Here is a 21848-nt window from a genome sequence, read left to right on the forward strand (position 1 = left end):
CGGCTGACAAAGCCGGGCGGGGCGCCCTGGCCTCGGCCCCGCCCCGGGAGCGGAGCCCGGTTTCCGTGCGGCGGGCGGCGTGCGCGCTCCTCCCGGCGGCCGCGCAGGTGAGTGGACCCGGGGGGAGGGGCCCGGCGGCCCCCACAGGTGCGCGGGTGGGGACCAGAGGCCCGCGGCGCTCGTCCCTCCGCCCCGCCGTAGCCTGCGGCCGAGGCCGGTCAGAAGGGAGGCCCGGGGGAGCGGGGCCGACACGCAGGGGCTCCCGCAGCCCGCCTTCGCCGAGGAACGCGGGCGGGTGCGCGGGGGTGGGGGAGCCCGGCGCTGGGGGCAGGTGCGAGGGGCGGGGGTGGGAGCCCGGCGCCGGGGCAGGTGCGCCGCGGGCAGGTGCACGGGGCGGAGATCCCGGCGCTGGGGTCCTGGGATCCCGGCCTGCGCGCCGACTCAGTTCCGTTCGCTTTGGGGCGTCCCGTCGGCTCTGCAAAGGGGCTGGTGTGTGGGACGCGCGGACCCCAGGGTCCTGCCGATCGCGCCTGGGCCGTGAGCACCCCCGGGGCCTCCCGCTGCCCTGGGCCCTGCGGAGCCTCACGGCGCGCTAACCCGCCCCTGGGTCCGTGCGGCCTCCGGCTCCGGCTCCGAGCCCGGCGTCCCCGAGGAGGGCAGCCCGGTCCCCGGTGCCCGCCCCGACGGCCGCGGTGAGGGCGGGGTGGCCGCCCCTTCGAAGAGCACGTCTTTTGTTATTCCATGATTCTTCACATTGACTTTCTGCTTTTTATTTAAAAATCATTTTTCTCCCTTAAACCTCGATAAGGTGTTCTAATCCAGATGCGCCACTCTGCACAGGTGAAGATAAGGTGAATCCATTAGAGCCCGGAGCACTCTTTTTTTTTTTTTTTTTTTTTACTGGTGTGGGGAAGTAAGCGATGGGATCTCCTTTAGACGCATGTGCGTCAAACAGGTTGACGTCTGTAAGACTTGCTCACCTTACTTCTGTGTTTTTGGTTCGACTTTTCATAGCAAAACCGTATTTCAATTATTTATTTACCTATTTATGATAGTCATACAGAGAGAGAGAGAGAGAGAGAGGCAGAGACACAGGCAGAGGGAGAAGCAGGCCCCATGCGCCGGGAGTCTCACGGGGGATTCGATCCCGGGTCTCCAGGATCACGCCCTGGGCCAAAGGCAGGCGCCAAACCGCTGCGCCACCCAGGGATCCCCTGATTGAAATTTTCTATAATTAAACCTTTCTAATCCCCTGCGTTAAAAAAAAAAAACCCGAATTCTTTCTATCTCCATTGCTACCACCATGGTCCACTGGACCAAGTCAGAGGCCTCTTGGCCCCTTGTCTCCCGGAGTATGCTGTGGACATAGCATCCAGACTGATCCTGCTAAAACACGTCACATCGTGTCACTGCTCTACTCAGAACGCGCTGTTGACTTCTCTCACTCCCAGCAAAAGCCAAAACCCTTCCCATTTGTTTTCGAGGCCCTAATAATTCAGGTGGACTTAATTCTGCCAATTACCCTCTCTCTCTCTCTGCTCTCCCCCTGGCCTGCAGGGCTTCATAGGTCTTGAACTTGCCAGGCACTCCTGCTGCAAGGCGTTTGCACTAGCTTTTCCATCTGCCTGGATCACTTCCCCTGATGCCTGCCTGGCCTCCTCCTTCCCCCCTTCATTTCTACATTCAGACGTCACGTTCTCTATGAAGACGTCCCAGGTCATTCTATTTAAAATTGTATAAACCCTGCCGGCAAAGTGCTTTTCTTAATCAGCATTCTTTGTTCCTTACCGTCCAGTCGGTGTATTTCATTTCCCTTATCTGTTATCTGGAATCCTCCCTCCATCCCCCATTGAGATTTAAGTCCCATGAGTGCAGGAATTTCCGTTGGTTTTGTTCATGGATGCACTTTTAGGACGTCTGGTGTAATGGCAGGTGTTTGGTAAATATTCGTTGAGTGATAGGTTCCCATCTTACAATGTGAAACAAAGCCTTAGTGGGGCACTCGAGCTGGTCATGATCTCAGAGTTGTGAGATCCGAGCCCCACATCGGGCGTGGAGCCTGCTTAAGATTCTCTCTCTCCCCCTCCCTCTCCTTCTGCTCTCTCTCTCTCTCTCAGTTAAAAAAAAAAAAAAAAAGCAAACAAACAAAAAACCAAAGCCTTAGGAATTTCTAAGCGGTTCAACACCACAAAGGTGAGATGCTCCAGTTAAACTTTGAGACCTTCATGGTGCCAAGTACAGTGCTACGTGCCCAGTGCGTTTTCAGTAAGTGCTCGCTTCTAAGCAACGTGAGAGAGAAATTCATTGTGCCTTAAACCTCGTAGTTACATTAGCGAAGAGTGTCCTTCTTTTTGTCGACAGAAAGTGGCTGGTTTTGTGAAGGAAATCAACAGGTGTAGGAAAAGTGCTTTTTCTCTGCTTTATTTTTTATTTTTTATTGCTTAAAGCACTTTTTAAATTTTTTTGAAAAACAAGATGTGGGTTTTTTTGTATATTTTTTTTTTACTGGAGTTCGATTTGCCAACATATAGCATAACACCCAGTGCTCATCCCGTCTCTGCTTTATTTTTTAGGTGGATCAAAGCCCCTCTGAGATACTTTTGAGTGTCGCCGTGCAGCAACAAGGTGCCTTTGGGTGACTGCTCTATAAAGATTTCCACACGTGATGTACATGGTGGCTCTGTGTTGTACTTTTGTGGAATCTTAACCTTCAGTGATTTTTTTCCCCCTCTCACAATTCAGTTTTTTAAATCTAATATCAAGTATTCATATTTTAGAGGGGAAGCCACAACTCCCCTAAACGGACTTTCCTGACTTCAGAAAAAAGGGCTTCAATCCCTGTGTGTAACGGACCGCGTCTCCCGGGCCATTCCAGAGCAGGATTTGAGGTGAGGGGAATGAAGAGTATTTGCTGACCCATCAGACTCTGGTATGCTCAACTATTAAATATTTTGATTTCGATGTTTCGGGAAAGGATTCTGCTTGGGGGTGTCTTGGGATCCTGCATTATTAAAATTCAGCTTCTTGTATGGTTTCTGCCCTTTGTTGTTCATAGGGCTCACAGGTAAATTAGACTTATCAATGTTTTCACTCAGAACTAAGATCTTGGGGATCCCTGGGTGGCTCAGCAGTTTAGTGCCTGCCTTCAGCCCCGGGTGTGATCCTGGAGACCAGGGATCGAGTCCCACATTGGGCTCCCTGCGTGGAGCCTGCTTCTCTCACTGCCTGTGTCTCTGCCTCTCTCTCTCTCTCTCTCTCTCTCTGTGTCTCTCATGAATAAATAAAATCTTAAAAAAAACAGAACTAAGATCTTAATTTTGACTGCCCTTAAAATCATAGAGAACAATGATGATATCCCTGGCTCCTATGTGAGGTATGTTTAAAATAGTTTATGTTCTCATTTTTACATGTCTCGACACAATCAGACATGATCATACTGGTTCCCTAAATATGGTCGTCTGCCATTAAGTGAATAAAATCAAGGGGATCCCTGGGGGGCTTAATGGTTTAGTGCCACCTTTGGCCCAGGTCGTGACCCCAGGGTCCCAGGATCGAGTCCCACCTCCGCCTCCCTGCATGGAGCCTGCTTCTCCCTCTGCCTTTCTGTCAATCTCTCTCTCTCTCTGTGTATCTCTTGTGAATAAATAAATAAAATCTTAAAAAAAATGAATAAAACCAAGCCTACCTGAAAGAATGACTCACTGGGCATGAGCGATGACTTTAATCTCGGCCACAGGTGTAAAGGTCACCAATGTCATCGGATGATGGAAGGTCCAGGAGTCGGGACAGGCACTACGATGGCGTCCCAAGGGAGTCCCCGTCCGGCGACGGCCCCACAGGTACCCTGCGGACGCTCGGCGACAGCGAGCTGGCGGTGAGCGCCGATCCCTTGCCGCCGCCCCCTCTCCCGTTACAGCCGCCCTTCGGCCCAGACTTCTACTCAAGTGACACGGAGGAGCCGGCCATCGCCCCGGATCTCAAGCCCGTGAGGCGCTTCGTCCCGGAGTCCTGGAAGAACTTCTTCAGAGGGAAGGCGGCCCCGCGGTGGGGCAGGGCGGGGTCTGACGTCGGGTACATCTCGGACGGAGTGGAGTGCTCCCCGCCGGCCTCTCCCGCGAGGCCCGCCCGGCGGCCCGGCCGCGGCTCCCCGTCCCCGCCGGGCCCTCGCGGGGCGTCCCACGGAGACGCCGGCGACGCCGAGGCCGCCTGGGCCCCCGACGCCTGCAGTTGGCCGGGCGGCCGCGCGCGCTCGAGCAGCGAGCGGGAGGAGGACTTGCGCCTGAGGTACTCCTTCATGAAGTCGTGGGCCGGCCTGCTGCGCGTGCTGGGCGTGCTGGAGCTGCTGCTGGGCGCCGGCGTGTTCGCCTGCGTCACGGCCTACCTGTACAAGGACAGCGAGTGGTACAACCTGGTGGGCTACGGGCAGCCCTACGGCCTGGGCGGCGCGGGCGGCCTGGGCGGCCTGGGCGGCGGCTACTACTACGGGGGCCCCAGGACCCCCTTCGTGCTCGTGGTCGCCGGCCTGGCCTGGGTCAGCACGGTCGGCGTGCTGGTGCTCGGCATGACCACCTACTACCGGGCCATCCTCCTGGACTCCAGCTGGTGGCCCCTCACGGAGTTCGCCCTTAACGTCGCCCTGTTTATCCTGTACATGGCCGCGGCCATCGTGTACGTCAACGACACCAACCGCGGGGGCCTGTGCTCCTACCCGCTGTTCAACACGCCCATGAACGCGCTGCTCTGCCGGGTCGAGGGGGGCCAGGTCGCCGCCCTCATCTTCCTCTTCGGCATCACCATCGTCTACCTCATCGGAGCCTTGGTTTGCCTGAAGCTGTGGAGGCACGAGGTGGCCCGGAGGCACAGGCAGTACCTGGAGCCGCGGGAGGTGAGACCTGCGGGCCCTTCCCCTTCCCGGTGGGCCGCTCCCGCGAAACGCCTCGTCCTCAAGACAAGGTGTTTATAAAAGCCCTTGTGTTATTTTATTTCGTTTTATTTATTTTATTTGTTTATTAATTTATTTTTATTTTGTTTTGTTTTATTTTAATTTTATTTTATTTTACTTTATTTCATATATTTTGTTTTATTTTACTTTATTTTATTTGCTTTATTTTACTTTATTTTGTTTTATTTTACTTTATTACATTTATTTTATTTTATTTGCTTTATTTTACTTTATTTTATTTCATTTATTTTTTTATTTTTGTTTTATTTGTTTTTTATTTATTTTATTTTATTTGCTTTATTTTACTTTATTTTACTTTATTTGTTTTATTTATTTTATTTTATTTATTTTATTTGTTTTATTTTACTTTATTTTATTTATTTTATTTGCTTTATTTTACTTTGTTTTTTACTTTATTTCATTTTATTTGTTTTATTTTACTTTATTTTATTTTATTTGCTTTATTTTACTTTTATTTTATTTATTTCATTTCCTTTATTTTACTTTATTTTATTTGTTTTATTTTATTTTATGTATTTTACTTTATTTTATTTTATTTCATTTATTTTATTTTACTTTATTTTATGTTTTATTGTACTTTATTTTATTTGTCTTATTTTACTTTATTTTATTTTACTTTATTTTATTTGTTATTTTATTTATTTTATCATTTTTAATTTTTTTTTAAGATTTTATTTATTTATTCATGAGAGATACAGAGAGAGAGGCAGAGACACAGGCAGAGGGAGAAGCAGGCTCCACACAGGGAGCCCAACATGGGACTCGATTCCGGGTCTCCAGGATCACGCCCTGGGCCAAAGGTAGGCGCCAAACTGCTGAGCCACCCAGGGATCCCCTCATTTTTCTTTTCTTTTTTCTTTTTAATTTTAATTTTAATTTTAATTTTTATTTTATACGATCTGAAATTCGAAACTCCTAGCTCCCCGTATCCAACCTGCTTTCCGTGGGACGGCCCATGCCACTGCCATGTCACTTGTCGTTGACACCCCAGGCAGGTCCCAGATGTGTAATCCGATCTATGGTTCATTGGCTACACCATTGCCGCCGCGATGCCCAAGGGGAGCAACACGGCTACCCGATTTCTGCATCGGAGAATAATACCGTTTTCAGTACAGTAAACGTGTCCTCGTGGAAGCAAAAGGTTGAAGACAGCGTGGATGCTTGAGTGCAGCAAAGGTTAATTAAAAATAAATTTAAAAAAAAAAACCTTTTCAGTTATCGGAGGAAAGTGTTCATTTACAGGTTACGATGAGTGCCGCTCTCTTTCGGTGACTAAAATTAAGAATACAGGGATCCACATTTTTTCTTTTTCTTTTTTTTTTTTTTAAGATTTTATTTATCCATTCATGATAGACAGAGAGAGAGAGAGAGGCAGAGACACAGGCTGAGGGAGAAGGAGGCTCCACGCAGGGAGCCAACACGGGACTCGATCCCGGGACTCCAGGATCCTGTCCTACGCCAAAGGCAGGCGCCAAACCGCTGAGCCACCCAGGGATCCCCTTTTCTTTTTTTTTTAAGTGTTGAGGGCTGAGTTGCAGTGAACATGCACTGTGAACACTTGCCCAGGCATTTGGATGTTTTATTCTTATTTGGGGGTTGGGGGAAGATGAGTGTACCCAAATTAGAATGGGAGCCTGGCACTTGTTTTTATTTCTGGATTTAACTAATTAAATAGGAGAAATAATAATAATTAGTAATAATAATAATAATAATAATACCTGGAGGATCAGATTCTACAAAAGCCATATTTAAAATTATTTTATTTGAGTGCTCGCTTCGGCAGCACATATAATAAAATTATTTTATTTGAAGAGTAGCAAAAATGTTAAGAGTGTGTTCTTTTAGCTTCATTATACCCTGAAATAAGTTAATGTTTTGTTTTCTTCTAAGGAGGAGTGTGTAGCAGTAATTTCTTTCTTTCTTTTTTTTTTTTTTTTTTAAGATTTTATTCACGGAGACAGAGAGAGACAGAGATACTGGCAGAGGGAGAAGCAGGCTCCCTGCAGGGAGCCTGATGGGGGACTCGACCTCAGGACCCCAGGATCACACCCTGAGCCAAAGGCAGATGTGCTTAACCACTGAGCCACCTAGGGGCCCCTGTATCAGAAATTTCTATATTACCAAAAATATCTTATTAATTTTTTCTTAATTTTAAGTCAATATATTGTGTGCGTTTTTCTTTTTGTGCTTTTCAAAGATTTCCTACATACTGTATAATTATAAATTTTATATATATATATATATATATATAGGCAAACCTGTAGATAAAAATGAAATCCTGTCTTTATTCACTCAGTAACCTATTTATTTACTCACTGACCTATACATTTTGTGTCTAATCTTTTGCATGAATCTTATGCATAACAAGGAAAAACTTTCCTGGTTGTATGAAAGATACTTTAATGTGTTATAGGAAGAACCTCAACATTGTTTCAACGTGATCCATGCTCTCTTGTCACAAAATATATTAATCCCAGTAGAACTCCACATAGAATCAAGTTATTTCTAAAAATTCATCGCAGCACATTAAGCCTATTTCTTAAACTCACCTCTGCATACACAAAATAAAGAATTTAAAATTTTGGGACGCCTGGGGGTGCTCAGTCGTTGAGCCTTTGGTTCAGGGCGTGACCTCGGGGTTCCAGGATCGAGTCCCGCATCAGGCTCACTGCATGGGGGCTGCTTCTCCCTCTGCCTGTTTCTGCCTCTCTCTCTCTCTCTCTGTGTCTCTCATGAGATAAATAAAATCTTAAAAATAAAAAATAAATAAATAAAAAAATAAAATCTTAAATAATAAATAAAATCTTAAATAAATAAAATCTTAAAAAAAAAAAAAAAAAGACTTGAGTTACCTCTCACGTGGGAGCTTGTGCCAGTCTCTGTGTTGCTGTGACTTCTTAAAAGTGAGAACTTATAACGGCCTGTAGGGTTTTTTTCCCCTATTAACTTTATGACTATGACTGTTTCAAACTAATTACACAAGGTAATAGGAGCCAAGAATAAATGTGGCCTCCAGCTGATTCAACGCGATTTGCCTGGTAGTCAGTCCCTGTCCTGTGTGTGATTCCAGCTGTGCTGTGTGTTCCCGCCTGGCAGGGAGTTAGAGTGAACCCCCACCCTCCACGTCTGGTAGCCCCTTGGACGACACCGGGATCCAGAGGAGTAGCGTCTGTCAAGTAGAGAAGCAACGTCTGTGAAATGGCAACTGGGCTTTAAATGCAAATGGATGAAAATATTTCCAACCAGCCCCATACCCTCTGAGAAAATCATTTTAACTCTTTTTTTTTTTTTTTTTTGTTCTAGGTAAGTGAACCATCATTGCCATCAAAAAGGAAAACGGTAAGAATAAGGATCGCATTATATTTGATGTCTAGATTTGCTAAATACTTTCTCCCCGGTCTGTTGACCTGTGGAGCAGATCCTCACTATGTCTCTGAAAGCGAATCTGTTACACTGAGTCTCGAACTGAATGTTGAGTTCAACTTTGAGCTTTTTTTCTCATTGTGAAAGGATCAAATTAGACATAAACACAATGTATATTGGGCAAGACCGTAAGTTCTTATACTTCTTGTAGCTTCTTTTCATTCTCTGGGTTAAAAAGATTATGCACATGAGCAATTGGCTCTCTTTATATTTAATACTTAATTTTTTTTAACTGAAGAACTGATTCTCTCGAACTTTCCATAGCCTTTTTAAAAGTTCTTTGCTGTCCTTTGCTGTCCTTTGCTGTCCTTTGCCGTCCTTCTCAGCTCACTTCCAGATGATGCCAAATTCTGTTGTGGCAGGAAGAAAATTCCTATTCCAGAATTGACTAACAGCACAGCAGTGGTCAAGGTATCTCACTTTCCTTGCCTTGATTTCTTGTCAAGTCGGAATAATAGCAATAAATCCCTACCTCACATGTCTGTTGAGAGGATTACATGAGATGCTGTCGTTACAATTATTTATGTATATGTAAATGCCTAATATATCTTAATCAAAATTTCACCTCATTGAAAAGTCCATTTTTTAAAATATTGGGCGTTATTTCTAAGTAAGAGGTTGAGAATCCAGCCTTTGGAACTTTTTCTTTGGAAAGGGAGTGCGTTTACTTGGTTTAGAATTCAAAGGGTCTCTAGTCCGAAGTCTTCTCTCATGCCAGTTCCTCAGCTTTACAGCTCTCCCGACTGGAAGGAACTGGTGTCATCAGGGCCTTGTGGTTCCTTTCAGATGTACGTTCATATTACCCATACGTGTAAATATATGCATGCACACACAGATGCTAGTACCTCATACACATGGATATGGCCCTTATATTTTCTTTCGTAACACTATGTTTCTAAGCTGTTTCCTTACTGGTACATAAAGAACTGGATTCTCTTTTTATAGCTAAATAGTATTGCATTGTATGAATGTGTATGCTTGTTTTGACTGCCAGGTTGCCTCATAGGTGAAAAACGATAATATCTAAGGTAGTTATAATGTGCATTTTTCTTATAAGGAGTGAGATTGAGCATTTTTCATGTATTATGTTGGCTTTTCCTTCCCTGTTAACTTTTTTGTATCCAGTCCATTTTTTTATTGAATTGCTCGTTTTTTGTTTTTGTTTTTTTAAGATTTTATTTATTTATTCATGAGAGGCACACAGAAGGGCAGAGACACAGGCAGAGGGAGAAGCAGGCTCCCTGCAGGGAGCCCGATGTGGGACTCGATCCCAGGACCCCGGGGTCATGCCCTGAGCCAAAGGCAGACGCCCAACTGCTGAGCCACCCAGGCATCCCTGGATTGCTTGTTTATAAAGTCCTTTAAGTGCGTACATTTTGAAAATACCTTTTATAGGTGGTTTTTTTTTGTTTTCAACTTTATTCTCCAGCACAAATATTATATGAAAATGTTTGGTTCACAGTAAAGTGAGGGATTTCTGGAGTGGACAGATGACACTTTGTCCAAGGGATTGTGGTGAATACATCTGTGTCGACATTCATTCCTTGAACAAGCTATGTCCCAATTAGATGGTGGGCTAGTGATATGAATACTATGTGGTGCATCATCTCCATTTCCTGGGAGTTTACAAATCTAGTGGAAAAGAAAACCATAGACAAAGTGTCTGTGTGTGTATGTGTGGAATAGAGAGTAAGCAAGAACTACAAAACTAAACTTGTTTCTCAAAAAAATAAAATAAAATAAAAGATTTATGTTCCCTGCTATTTCCTGGGGAAATCAATTTATTGATGATAATGTCTCAAACTCAGCATTTTTAATTGTCAGAGCATCTTTTGGGAATTGTAATTTTGTTTTAAAGATTTATTTATTTATTCATGAGAGACACACAGAGAGAGAGAGAGAGGCAGAGACACAGGCAGAGGGAGAAGCAGTCTCATGCAGGGAACCCGATGCGGGACTCGATCCCAGGACCCAGGGATCACGCCCTGAGCCGAAAGCAGATGCTCAACCACTGAGCCTCCCAGGCATCCCTTTTGGGAACTGTAATTAGCCAGAGTTTTTAATGGGTCAGTTGCCTTAAATTACTTCTGACACTTAGGTTATCTGAATTGCAGTTTGCAGTGGAGCCTTGCCGAGATCCATAAATCTTTAGAAATCATGATACTTGAGCAGCCTTGACTAACCAAGGATGGGATAAATGAGGCTGGGCTCGGGTGGTCTACAGAAGACTGAGGACTTCCTCTATCCCAAGGCAATATGGACCTAGAGCTACACGCCAATGCACTATGCATATTGTTCCTATGGTTACAGTGGTATTACTATGTGCCTGTGGCTTTTTCTTTGATCTTATTGTACTTTGTTTTAACTTCCTGATTCCCTTGTGCGTTAATTTTTGATATTTATATATTATTGCTGTCAGGATGTGCATTTCAGTTAGGCTTGTTGTAACTCAGTGGTACTCAATATCAGAGTAAGCTAAACGGATGCTCACTTTTAAACTATTATATAACAAGTAGATAGGCCAACAGACAGTAAGAAAGCAGCTGCCTTTAGGAGGGCCACCACCTAACTGTGGGAAGCCAGGGGAGAAGGAGACTTAACTTTTCATCATATACCCTATTGGCCTTTCAAATTATATGTCAGGTGTATGTATATATTACCTTTTCAAAAATTTTTTAAGTTTTTAACGATTTAAATTAATAAACAACTTCAAATAAAATTGACAAGCAAGGTAGAGCATATGTTTAAAGCATTAATAATACTAACCCTTTGAGATTTAAGCGCAGCTTCCTTAATTTACTCTATGGCTGCCTTCCAGTATTAGTACAAAGACCTAGGTGAAGTTGACCAAATGAAGAGAGCCCTCCTCCCAGTTGGGAGTCATCATGGGAATGGCTTGGTCAGATGCTGGCCAATACTCATTCCCTGTTGCCAGTACTACTGCCTTAACCCTTCAGTAACTCCTGCCTCTCAGAGGGACTGACCTGGAAACCCGTGAACCCACCCTGGCCGGGAATGACCGTCATGGCTGCATGGCAGCCCGGTGAGAGTCCTAAAATAATGCTGATTGCGTGGAAAATACCCAGCTGAAAAGGACTTTAGAAGACAGTCCCTGAGGATGATATGAAACCTGCTTCCTCATGCTAGCACTCTGACTTGCTAACCCTGACATCAGATTATGCTATCACCTATTCACAAGACTTTCTAAAAGTTGACAGACAAATCAAGGCGTGACAAGTGAGTTTCAGGCGTACAACATGGTGATTCGACTTCTCTAGACGTTTATGCCGTGCTCACTGCGGCTGTAGCTGCCATCCGTCCCCACACAACTCTTACACGGACTACATTCCTTACGCTGGGCTTTTTATCCCTGTGACTTAAATAAGTTCACTGGAAGGGGACCCCCCCGCCACTCACTTTCACCCATTTTGCCCAACCCCCAACCGCCCTCCTCAGCGTGTTTGTTTTTTCTTTTTCTAATTTGAAAAGCTTAGTAATTATAACCATACCATTACTTAGCCTGGTGCTTAATTACTCTCTCTTACCCCCCTTGAGGTTTCCTTGATACCTGCTGACAAGACTCGTTTTCGCTAGAAGCAAAGAAAGGTCCCGTGAAACCTGGGGCTGTGTGTTTGTAGTCGGGAATACTGTTTGAGAGGGGCGCGTCCCAGGGCTGGAGCCTAGTGCAGCCTTCCAGGAAGAGCCTAAAGAGGTTTTGATTCTTTTGTCTTATCTGTACTTTCAGATCTTTTTTTTTTTTTTTCCTCAGTGAGGATTTCTGAACTGATGATCGGTGATATTTCACCCAAATACAGTGGAGAAAAATCTTAAGAGCACAAAAACAGAAAAATTTAAAGCAGATAAAATAGTCCCGGTGAAAATCATCTGACTTCTTAAAGCTCCCTTTTTTATTTATTTATTTATTTATTTATTTATTTATTTATTTTTTTTTTTTTATTGGTGTTCAATTTACTAACATAGAGAATAACACCCAGTGCCTTTTTGTATTAAAAAGTGAATCTTAGAATCAGGGCTGGGCAAGTAAAGAAGATGAAGAGTTCCTGCTTGAAAAACTTTACCTAGGGGAAAAAAATTTTACCTGGGCAGAGTTTATGATTTTGACCCAGAAATCTGAGCTTGACACCTGGGGCTGCTGCCAAACTCAAGAGGGTTGGCTTGCTCCCTAGTGGCTCCCTCCACCAGCTGTGTGGCAGGTGGATTGTTAAATATTTAGAAGCTAAAGAGGGATGCCTTGAAATAGAAATCCATTTATTGAAGCCAAGAAGAGGCTCCCCTCATTTTATTTTACTGTTAAAGATTTTATTTTATTTGAGAGGGAGAGCACGAGGCAGCAGGGAGTGGGGGGTGCAGAGGGAGGGAGAAGTGGGCTCCCCACTGAGGAGGGAGCTAGATGCCAGACTCGATCCCAAGCTCCCAGGGTCATGACCTGAGCTGAAGGCGGACACTTAACCAACTGAGCCAGCCACCCAGGAGCCCCGAAGTTCTGGGTTTTAACCATGGCTTTTCCACTTCCTGGCTGTGAGGCCCTAGAAAATTTACTTAACCTCTCTGAATCTTACTGCTTCCAGCGTAAAATGGAAACCCCTGTCCCGGCTTCCACCAGCCTCACCGGTGTGGTTGGTGTTCTGGGCCCTGCCCATTGGGGTCCCTGAACAGCCTTTCCCCAAAGCTGCACATGCGTATCAGCCTGCCCTTTCCAGACTGGGTTCCCCTGGGCGTTGACACTCCTGCTTCCTGTCCGTCGGTATTTTAGCACTTGGAGGCCAGTGGCCCACAACTTCCTCTCCGGGCCTTTTCATCTTGTGCTATTTCTCCTGTTTTGAATGTACCATTTTTTAAAACAGATTTTTTTATTTTATTTTATTTGAGAGTGAGAGAGAGAGCGCGCACGCACAAGCAGGGGGAAGCAGCACAGGGAGATGGAGAAGCCGACTCGGGCTCCATCTCAGGACCCAGTGATCGTGACCTGAGCTAAAGGCAGATGCTTAACCAACTGAACCCCATAGGCACCCCTTGAATGTACCATTTTTTACCAAAAAGACCTCAAGGAACTTTCCCGTTGGGCAATCGGGGAGACTTCAATCAGGGCACCACAGGTTCAGGACTCTTGGAGAACTGAAAGGCCTCCACTGCCTTTCCTCCGGGTTGGCTTGCTTTCCTTTCTCAGGCAGTGAGAACAGTGTAACTTGCCTCCCTTTCCGACCTACTTGGGGACTCCGTGGGGTTGGTGCATATGCAGCTCCCCAGGACCCTTTTTTTCCCTCTTTCCACTTAAGGAGCCTTGTTCCACTCTTTCCCCTGAATTTCTATTTTTTTAAAAAGATTTTATTATTCATTCATGAAAGACAGAAAGGCAGAGACACAGGCAGAGGGAGAAGCAGGCTCCACGCAGGGAACCCGACATGGGACTCCATCCCGGGACTCCAGGATCACGCCCTGGGCCAAAGGCAGGCACTAAACTGCTGAGCCACCCAGGGATCCCCCTGAATTTCTAATTTTGAACTACGTTTTGTATTATCTTATAGCTAGTTGGGGGTATAAATCCTAAATAAAGTGTGTAAGACCCCACATTTAACATTTCATCACCCGCATGTGACACACACACAGCTGTTTACCTGTCAGATGGTCCCCCTTACCTGCCACGAAGGCATTCAGAACAGCTTTGTGACCATAAAGCATGCGTTTCGCAAGTGAAATACTAATCGTGGCTTCCACCTTCTTCCCACTGTTTTCGTCTAAGAATAAATTCGTGGGTCTTTTTTTCCCCTTCTCCCTCTGCCTCTGTTTACAAATAAATCCTCTTTTTCTCCCAAATTGTAGTGTGAAGTGGCCATCACCGGTGACAGACAGAGAGACCAAGAGGTTAACTTCAAGGAACTGAGACCAACAAAAATGAAACCTGAATTCCTGAGTGGGCACATCCCTCCCGGCCACATCCCTAAACCCATTGTGATGCCCGACTATGTGGCGTGAGTGTCCAAACCCTTCTTCGAGGTAGAAAGAGAGAAACGCCCCCACATGGGCGTTTCATCTTCCTGTTGGTCTCTAAGGCCATGCCCTCTGCTTAAAATCATTTCTATATAAACAGTTGTCTGTTGCCCAGGAGGTAATATATTGAACTGAAGATACTACTGCGTGGCCAGGGAGGAGCAAGCTAAGCTTGTTGCTGGTTCAGCCTGTTTTCAGTGAAAAAGTTACAACGTTGGTTAACTTTTCTCGCCCCCACTCAGAAAATACCCTGTGATTCAGACAGAAGATGATCGGGAGCGCTATAAGGCTGTGTTCCAAGACCAGTTCTCGGAGTACAAAGAGCTCTCTGCCGAAGTCCAGGCGGTCCTGAGGAAGTTTGATGAGCTGGATGCGGTGATGAGCAGATTGCCGCGTTGTTCAGAAAACCAACAGGTCAGTGCCTGCAGCCACCTGGGGGGAGCCGCCAGAGGAAGGATCGAATCTGACCTTCCCATGGGTGGCAGGGAGGCCACACGAACCCTGTGCCTTTGCTGTCTGTCTAGGAAAGTTATTTGAGATCCTCAGGGGCACACGAGTCAGGATTACGATTCACATTATGTAGTTTCCTGTCTTTTACCCTCAATTATTATTATTATTTTATAAGATTTTATTTATTCATGAGAGACACAGAGAAAGAGAGGCAGAGACACAGGCAGAGGGAGAAGCAGGCCCCCTGCAGGGAGCCCGATGTGGGACTTGATCCCAGGACTCCAGGATCACGCCTTGAGCCAAAGGCAGGTGCCAAACCGCTGAGCTACCCAGGCGTCCCTTTACCCTCAATTATTAAATAGTTTAAATAGTCATAAAACAATTGTTTTCTTTTTATTTTTTTAAAGATTTTATTTATTTATTCATGAGAGACACAGAGAGAGAGAGAGGCAGAGACACAAGATGAAAGAGAAGCAGACTCCATGCAGGGAGCCCGATCTGGGACTCAAACCCAGGACCCTGGAGTCATGCCCTGGACCAAAGGCAGACGCTCAACCCCTGAGCCACCCAGGGATCCCCTATTTTCTTATTTAAGTAAACTATGAGTTTGCCTCAGATGCATACTGAGTCTATCAGGGTCCCCAAGGAGACCGATGGCACGCTTAAACTAAGATCAGTCAAGAGAGATTTATCCACAAAGGGGGGAGCATCCAGTGGTCATGCCTTCTCTGCATTGTCCAGGGCTAAGTGATGGCCAAGTGGTCACTGCCCCAGATCCAAAGAGCGCATGGTACATGAGGATGGATCATAGATCTGAGCTGCTGGGCCCAACCAGACTGGTCGCCGACATGGTGGCAGAGGAAACCAGGGGCTCCCTCCCTTTCTGTCCCGTTCTGGAGTTGGTGGGGGGTTTCTCATCTTAAGATTTCTGAAATGAGGAATGCCCTGATAATCAGCGGCATTTTTTTTTTTTATCAGATGTACGTTTTTTTACTGAGACACAGTTCACATACCATAAAATTCACCCATTTATTTATTTATTTATTTGAAATATTTTATTTATTCATGAGAGACACAGAGAGAGGCAGAGACACAGGCAGAGAAGCAGGCTCCCCGTGGGGAGCCCAATGTGGACTTGAACCCAGGACCCTGGGGTCACGCTCTGAGCCAAAGGCAGACGCTCAACCACTGAGCCACCCAGGTGTCCCTTCAGTGTACATTTAAATCACTTTAAATTACAAAGTTCTCGGGATCCCTGGGTGGCGCAGCAGTTTAGCGCCTGCCTTTGGCCCACGGCGCGATCCTGGAGACCCGGGATCGAGTCCCACGTCGGGCTCCCGGTGCATGGAGCCTGCTTCTCCCTCTGCCTGTGTCTCTGCCTCTCTCTCTCTCTCTCTCTCTCTGTGACTATCATAAATAAATAAAAATTTTTAAAAAATTAATAAAAAAATTACAAAGTTCTCGGGCAGCCCAGGTGGCTCAGTGGTTTAGCGCTGCTTTCAGCCCAGGGCATGATCTTGGAGACCCGGGATCGAATCCCACTTCGGGCTCTGTGCATAGAGCCTGCTTCTCCCTCTGCCTGTGTCTCTGCCTCTCTCTGTGTGTGTATTCTCATGAATAAATAAATAAAATCCTTTAAAAATAAATAAATAAATTACAAAGTTCTCTAAGCGAAAATACCTAGACTAGTAGCATTTTCCCAATCTTGGAGCAAAGGAACGGTTTTGTCTATGAGACGCCAGTACCAGGAAGCAGGAGAAATCCAGCAAATATTGCAGGTCAAGGGTTGCTTAGTACCATTTGAAGGGTCAGTAAGGTCCACAGGTCCAAAAAGGTCCCCCAAATTTATAGGCCCTCAGAGGAGTGCAGGAAGGATTGAGCAAGGCTGTAGGAAACCGGTTGGGCCCATGCTGGGGAGAGCAAGCTGCTTGACAGACATGTCATGGAGCAATCCAATCGTGCCATGTAGTTTGAGCCTAGCCCACGGGGCTCTGGTTTGTGGGCTCTGTGTAGTGGACAAGGTCTCGGGCATGCGGGTCTGTCTTTGAGGACTGCCAGGGTCCCCATTAGAGAGGGGCTGAGACTGGGTCCTCCCACAATATTTCTATACAGCATCAACAACCGTCGTTTCCTCTGGTTTGCACACAGCATGGTAAGTACCTAAGTAGCCAAACGCGAGGGCCACAGCGAGTCTCAGAGTCTCATCACGTACGTCTCTAAAGTGGAGATAGTGACTATATCACGAAAGCCAACTTCTCATCAGGCATCCGCTGCAGCTGGCAAGGCCCATTCATTTCCTAACGGGGCCTCAGGAAGGTGTTCAGCACAGCGGGCTGGTGTGGAGGCACAAGTTCTCTCACAAACCTGGTTGTGTGCCCTTTTCCTAAGCCTATAAAATAGGAATATTGCTTAAAATCATCTCTCTGGTCCTCGCTGTCTTTTTTTTTTTTTCTCCTCGCTGTCTTAAATTCAGTTTCTCTGACAGACTCTAGGAAAAGTTTTGCCGCTCTTACCTCTGCCTGCGTCTCCATCACAGCACCCCCTGGCCCCAGGCAGCCCGCCCACTCCCAGTTAAGGGCCTCTTCATACAGGTGACAACTGAATGAGCAGGGTCATTCTTGATGCTGGCATCGAGATCAAAGCACAGTGAAGCTCACGCAGGAGGCTTTGAAGAACTAAAATATATTGCAAAAAGAATGTTGGGTGGGTGATGAGAAATGTTCTCAGGGTAGGCTTGTAGAACTAAAAATATTATATTTTATATTTTATTTATTATAGTGTCCGACAACTCGAGCGCACAAGTTTCCTTGGATAAATGAGGGCCTTGCTCTAGTAATCTGCTCCCTTTGGATAGACTGTTCAATCCATTAACAAATCTCATATGTACCGTAAAACTTAGAAGGAACCTTACTAGTTATTTTTTGAAAGTCGAATAGTCTCAACCGCTTAATCCCCGTGTGTAATGTGGTTATGACATACCAAGGACTGTACGAGGACCATTTCAAATATGTGAACCTTCTCACCACTTTATGAAGCACTTGGGGTTATTATTTCCACCTCAGTAAGGAAACGGAGTCTTAGGATAAAAGGCTTGAGCGTCAGACAAGTGGCAAGCAGTGGCCCTGGGATTCAGTTCAGGTTTCACGCGGGCGGGTCCTTCTCTCTTGTTCACCCCTAGATCCCAGTGCGTGGCGGGTAGTAAGCCCCCTAATCGTCATCCAGTTCATCGAATTCTAGTGCATGAATATTTTCATTATAGTCTTCAATACAAATTATTCCCTGTTTTAATTCCCAGTGTACGCTGAGATACTAGGAGACAATCTGTGTAAAAGCAAGTGTCTTAATTCAAGTATCTACAATATGTTATTTTTAGGAACATGAGAGAATTTCAAGAATCCATGAAGAGTTTAAGAAAAAAAAGAACGTGAGTAAAACCATTTTCTTCGGGATCCCTGGGTGGCTCAGCAGTTTAGTGCCTCCCTTCGGCCCAGGGCCTGATCCTGGAGACCCGGGATCAAGTCCCACAAAGTCCCACATTGGGCTCTCTGCATGGAGCCTGCTTCTCCCTCTGCCTGTTGTCTCTGTACTCCCCCCTCTACATCTCTAATGAATGAATAAATACAATCTTTTTAAAAAAATCATTTTCTTTTCAAAGTATGTTCCTCTCCAGATACAGTGATGTCAGCTGACAAACCTTAGAGTCTTTCAGCTAAAGTCGTTTGTTTTTAGTATTTCTTCAGATGCTACATACTAGAGAATAGGAGTGGCTCCTGAATGCTTTTTCTTCTCCTCTCTGTCCTGAACACATTCTGTTATAACCTGGTTTCTAGCAACCTAGAGAAAGGAGCACCAATATAGAACTTTTCACTGCCACTTCCTTCAAAAAAAATTATTTTATGTTTTTTACTCCATCCTTAATTGCATAGGTCAGTAGAGGCTGGAGAGAGCTTTTATTCATCTTTTCCGTATGTATTATTTGCTTTTAATATATTTTAAAGTACTGAAGGTTAAAGTTGTCTCAGCTCTCTGTATTTCCTACTCAACTTTGCTGTGAAACTAAAAGTTTTCTAAAAAATAAAATCTACTTTAACAATGCAGAGAGCATAACTGTTATTAGGAAGATTTTCAAACCTGTTGTAGAAAATCTGCTATGAAGGGTCAGTTTCTGGATGATAATCTACATTTTCTAGGTTCTTCACTGAGGAAACTAGAGGCTAAAATAATGGCTGTGTTTCTTTTCCAGGATCCCACGTTTCTGGAAAAAAAAGAACGCTGTGATTATCTGAAGAATAAACTTTCTCACATAAAGCAAAGAATCCAAGAATATGATAAAGTAATGAATTGGAATGTACAAGGTTATTCTTAAACCTTATTTGAAACCACTTTTTTAATATTAAGCTTAATATTTATTTACTGTCCTTTTCGTGCCAGTCTGTGCTGAGAAGCAAGTGCTTCCTGCATCGGCTTCTAGTTGATTTAGCTGGTATATCATGCCATGTTTGTACGATTTCACTTCAGACATTTCAAAACAAATTCGTATTTACCGAGGGCCTTTACTCAGGATGGAAGAAATGCTACATCTGTGTACGTTTTATATCTATCCTATTAAAATTTGTTTAGAGATCACATCCTCACAGCATGATGAGCACACAGCGTATCACTTCTGGTGCTGCTTTTTTTCATCTTTAACTCGGGCAGGCTCCTGGGATTTCTCTAGAACACATTTCTCTTCCAAGCCAAGGTGTCCTGCCTTCTCTTGAAAGGGCTTTGAATCCGAGATCAACATTTTCAAGTCTTATGATCTCAGGCAAGTTACCTCATCTCTCTGTGCCTATTTTCTGTAAAAATGGACCTAAGAGGAGTACCTACCTTGGAGAGGGTTGTTCTGAGGGTGAAATGAGTCCTGTCTGGAAAGCACTGAGTGGAGACCCCAGTACATTATACACAGTCCATCAGAGGGTGCAGACTGCAGAAGCGATCGTCACTTGAACAAACTGCCAAGGAAGGGTTCTTAATGAGCAAGCTCCAGCAGCTACCCAGGAGGCCCATGTGTCTCATGGATTTCTTTTTCTGCGATCAAGAACTCTTATCACCTGTTGCCAGAGGTGGATGCTTCCCTGTGGTCCTGGGCCCACTGAGGTCAGTATCACAGAGGTCCCCCGACCCCACAGCCTGGCCGTTCCTGTCCACGTCCAGGACAGGGATTGTGTGACCACTGTTGCCTCTCCTGCCCCTGTTGGCTGAGACTCCGTGATCCTACATTTACTTAGAATGTCCTTTTGATGTATTGTAATGCTTCACCTTCCCAAGCATTATCTTGGCTGCCACGCTTTATCTGCAAGAAGTGTTTTGTTTCTATTAGTACGAACAATGGACTACCTTAAAAAATGTTTTTAAAACTTCGTTGTTAATGGATCCTATTCGGCGGCATCTACCTTGCGGACAGATTCCTAGGCACAAAAGTATAACATAGCTGCCATCTGAACAATTACTGTTTAAATAATTTTCTAAAGCAATGAAACCAAAGAGAAGCAGTTGGAAAAGCCAGAGGCCTAAGAAGTGTTGGATATTGAATGGACTTCCTAGTTTTTCTTTATCACTGAAATCTCATTTAGTGTTTATTGTTGATATTTTAATGCAGTGGCTCTCAGAGTAAGCTTACAGCCCTAAAGTGTCTTGAGAGGTGACCCCTAAGAAAGTGCAAGGCCCCTCTAGAAGCCCCTTAACTGAAACAGCTTCACTTTCTTTTTTATATGTTAGGGCCGCATGTTAACATTTCACTTAAGCACACCAATACTTTTTAAAAAGGGGAAAAAGAAAAAACCCAAAACCATGAAATAATGCCATTTTGATAGATTCTAAAGAGTTAGGTTCGTATAGAAATGAAGTGTTAAAGAAGTTTAACTTTGTGAAGCCTGATTCTACTATAATTGTAAGCGTTAATCTTTGAAAACTAATGTTGTAACTTTTTAAATTTTTTCATGTCAGTACCTGGGCATATTAAAATTTCGACGACTTGTTTTTTCTGCGTACCCTTTATTGTTTGTTTTTCTAGCATTCCTATGTTGACTGGGCATGTTCTGGAAAATATTCCCCATTATCAGAAAACAAACTGAAAGTCATCGGAAACCTGTAGGTCATGATGTTCAGGTGATGATTTCCTCCTCCCCCATTATTTGCAAAAATTCAAAGCCAAGGCCACTGTGTACCGCAAGCCGAGAGGCTTACAACAACAGACACGTATTGTCTCATGGTTCTTGGGGCAGAAGTCTGAAATCAAGGTGTCAGCAGAGCCAAGCCCTCTCAAACCTTATGGAAGTTACTTTGCTGGCAATCTTTGACGTTCCTTGACTTGTGTGTTTATCGCCCCAGTCCTCCACGTTCACGTTGCCTTTTCCCTGTGTCTCTGTCTTCACATGGCTGTCTCCTCTTAAGGACAGCAGTCATATTGGGTTACCCACCTACCTTCTGTCCAATGACCTCATCTTAACTAATCACTCCTAGAAACACCTTATTTCCAAGTAACATTCTTAATGTGCCAGAGGTTAGAACTTTTTTTGCGGGGGAGGATACAACCCAACCCAACAGCCACCATTAGCATGTTGTGAGATCCAGAAGCAAAGATAATATCCCTGTACATTTTTCTTTCTTGCATATGACTTTAACATGTATCCTGACTTTAAACTTAATATGAGAATGTGTCAATATACATAAAATTTAGAAGGAAGAGAAGTACGTATTCTTCACGCATTCCTTTGCCAGTTAGGTGCCAAATGCTTTTGTTGGCCAGATGCCGTTCTAGCACTGAAGATACAGGAGCTGGTGACACAGAGAACCTGAGGCTATTGTCCAGGGGGATCTGTGTGAGAAGAGCACGGCTTGGCGATGAAGCACCCGCTTTGGTTATGTGCATTTCTAGAAATGGTTTGTGTATTCAACCTGATGTTGAGATGCGCCAATGTTCAAAAGGTAGGCAACATAGGAAGAATCTGGAATTTTTTTT

General features: G+C 44.9%; 1 protein-coding gene across 4 annotated transcripts; it reads left to right on the plus strand.

Moving 5' to 3' along the window:
- The first annotated feature begins 3 nt into the window (after positions 1–3).
- Positions 4–20866, plus strand: MARVELD2 (MARVEL domain containing 2). 4 transcript variants are annotated; one of them, XM_077898071.1, is made up of 9 exons: positions 6–107; positions 2574–2625; positions 2778–2888; positions 3737–4885; positions 8267–8302; positions 14228–14376; positions 14638–14809; positions 18219–18269; positions 19089–20866. In XM_077898071.1, the coding sequence occupies exons 4-9, from the start codon at positions 3752–3754 to the stop codon at positions 19209–19211; spliced, it is 1665 nt and encodes a 554-aa protein (XP_077754197.1). In that variant the 5' UTR covers positions 6–107; positions 2574–2625; positions 2778–2888; positions 3737–3751; the 3' UTR covers positions 19212–20866. The 4 variants fall into 4 exon arrangements, with proteins under 4 accessions (XP_077754199.1, XP_077754198.1, XP_077754195.1 ...); XM_077898072.1 differs by having other exon boundaries at positions 5–107; positions 2574–2929; XM_077898069.1 differs by having other exon boundaries at positions 5–107; positions 2574–2888.
- The last annotated feature ends 982 nt before the right edge of the window (positions 20867–21848 follow it).

Source organism: Canis aureus, chromosome 5 (assembly GCF_053574225.1).
Source record: "Canis aureus isolate CA01 chromosome 5, VMU_Caureus_v.1.0, whole genome shotgun sequence".
NCBI classification, from domain to species: domain Eukaryota; kingdom Metazoa; phylum Chordata; class Mammalia; order Carnivora; family Canidae; genus Canis; species Canis aureus.

Coding starts and splice junctions, on each gene's coding strand:
- MARVELD2 (XM_077898072.1), top strand. CDS start 3,752: ATGTCATCGGATGATGGAAGGTCCAGGAGTCGGGACAGGCACTACGAT. Junction 4,886..8,266: donor AGTACCTGGAGCCGCGGGAG/GTGAGACCTGCG, acceptor TTTTTGTTCTAG/GTAAGTGAACCATCATTGCC. Junction 8,303..14,227: donor TGCCATCAAAAAGGAAAACG/GTAAGAATAAGG, acceptor CCCAAATTGTAG/TGTGAAGTGGCCATCACCGG.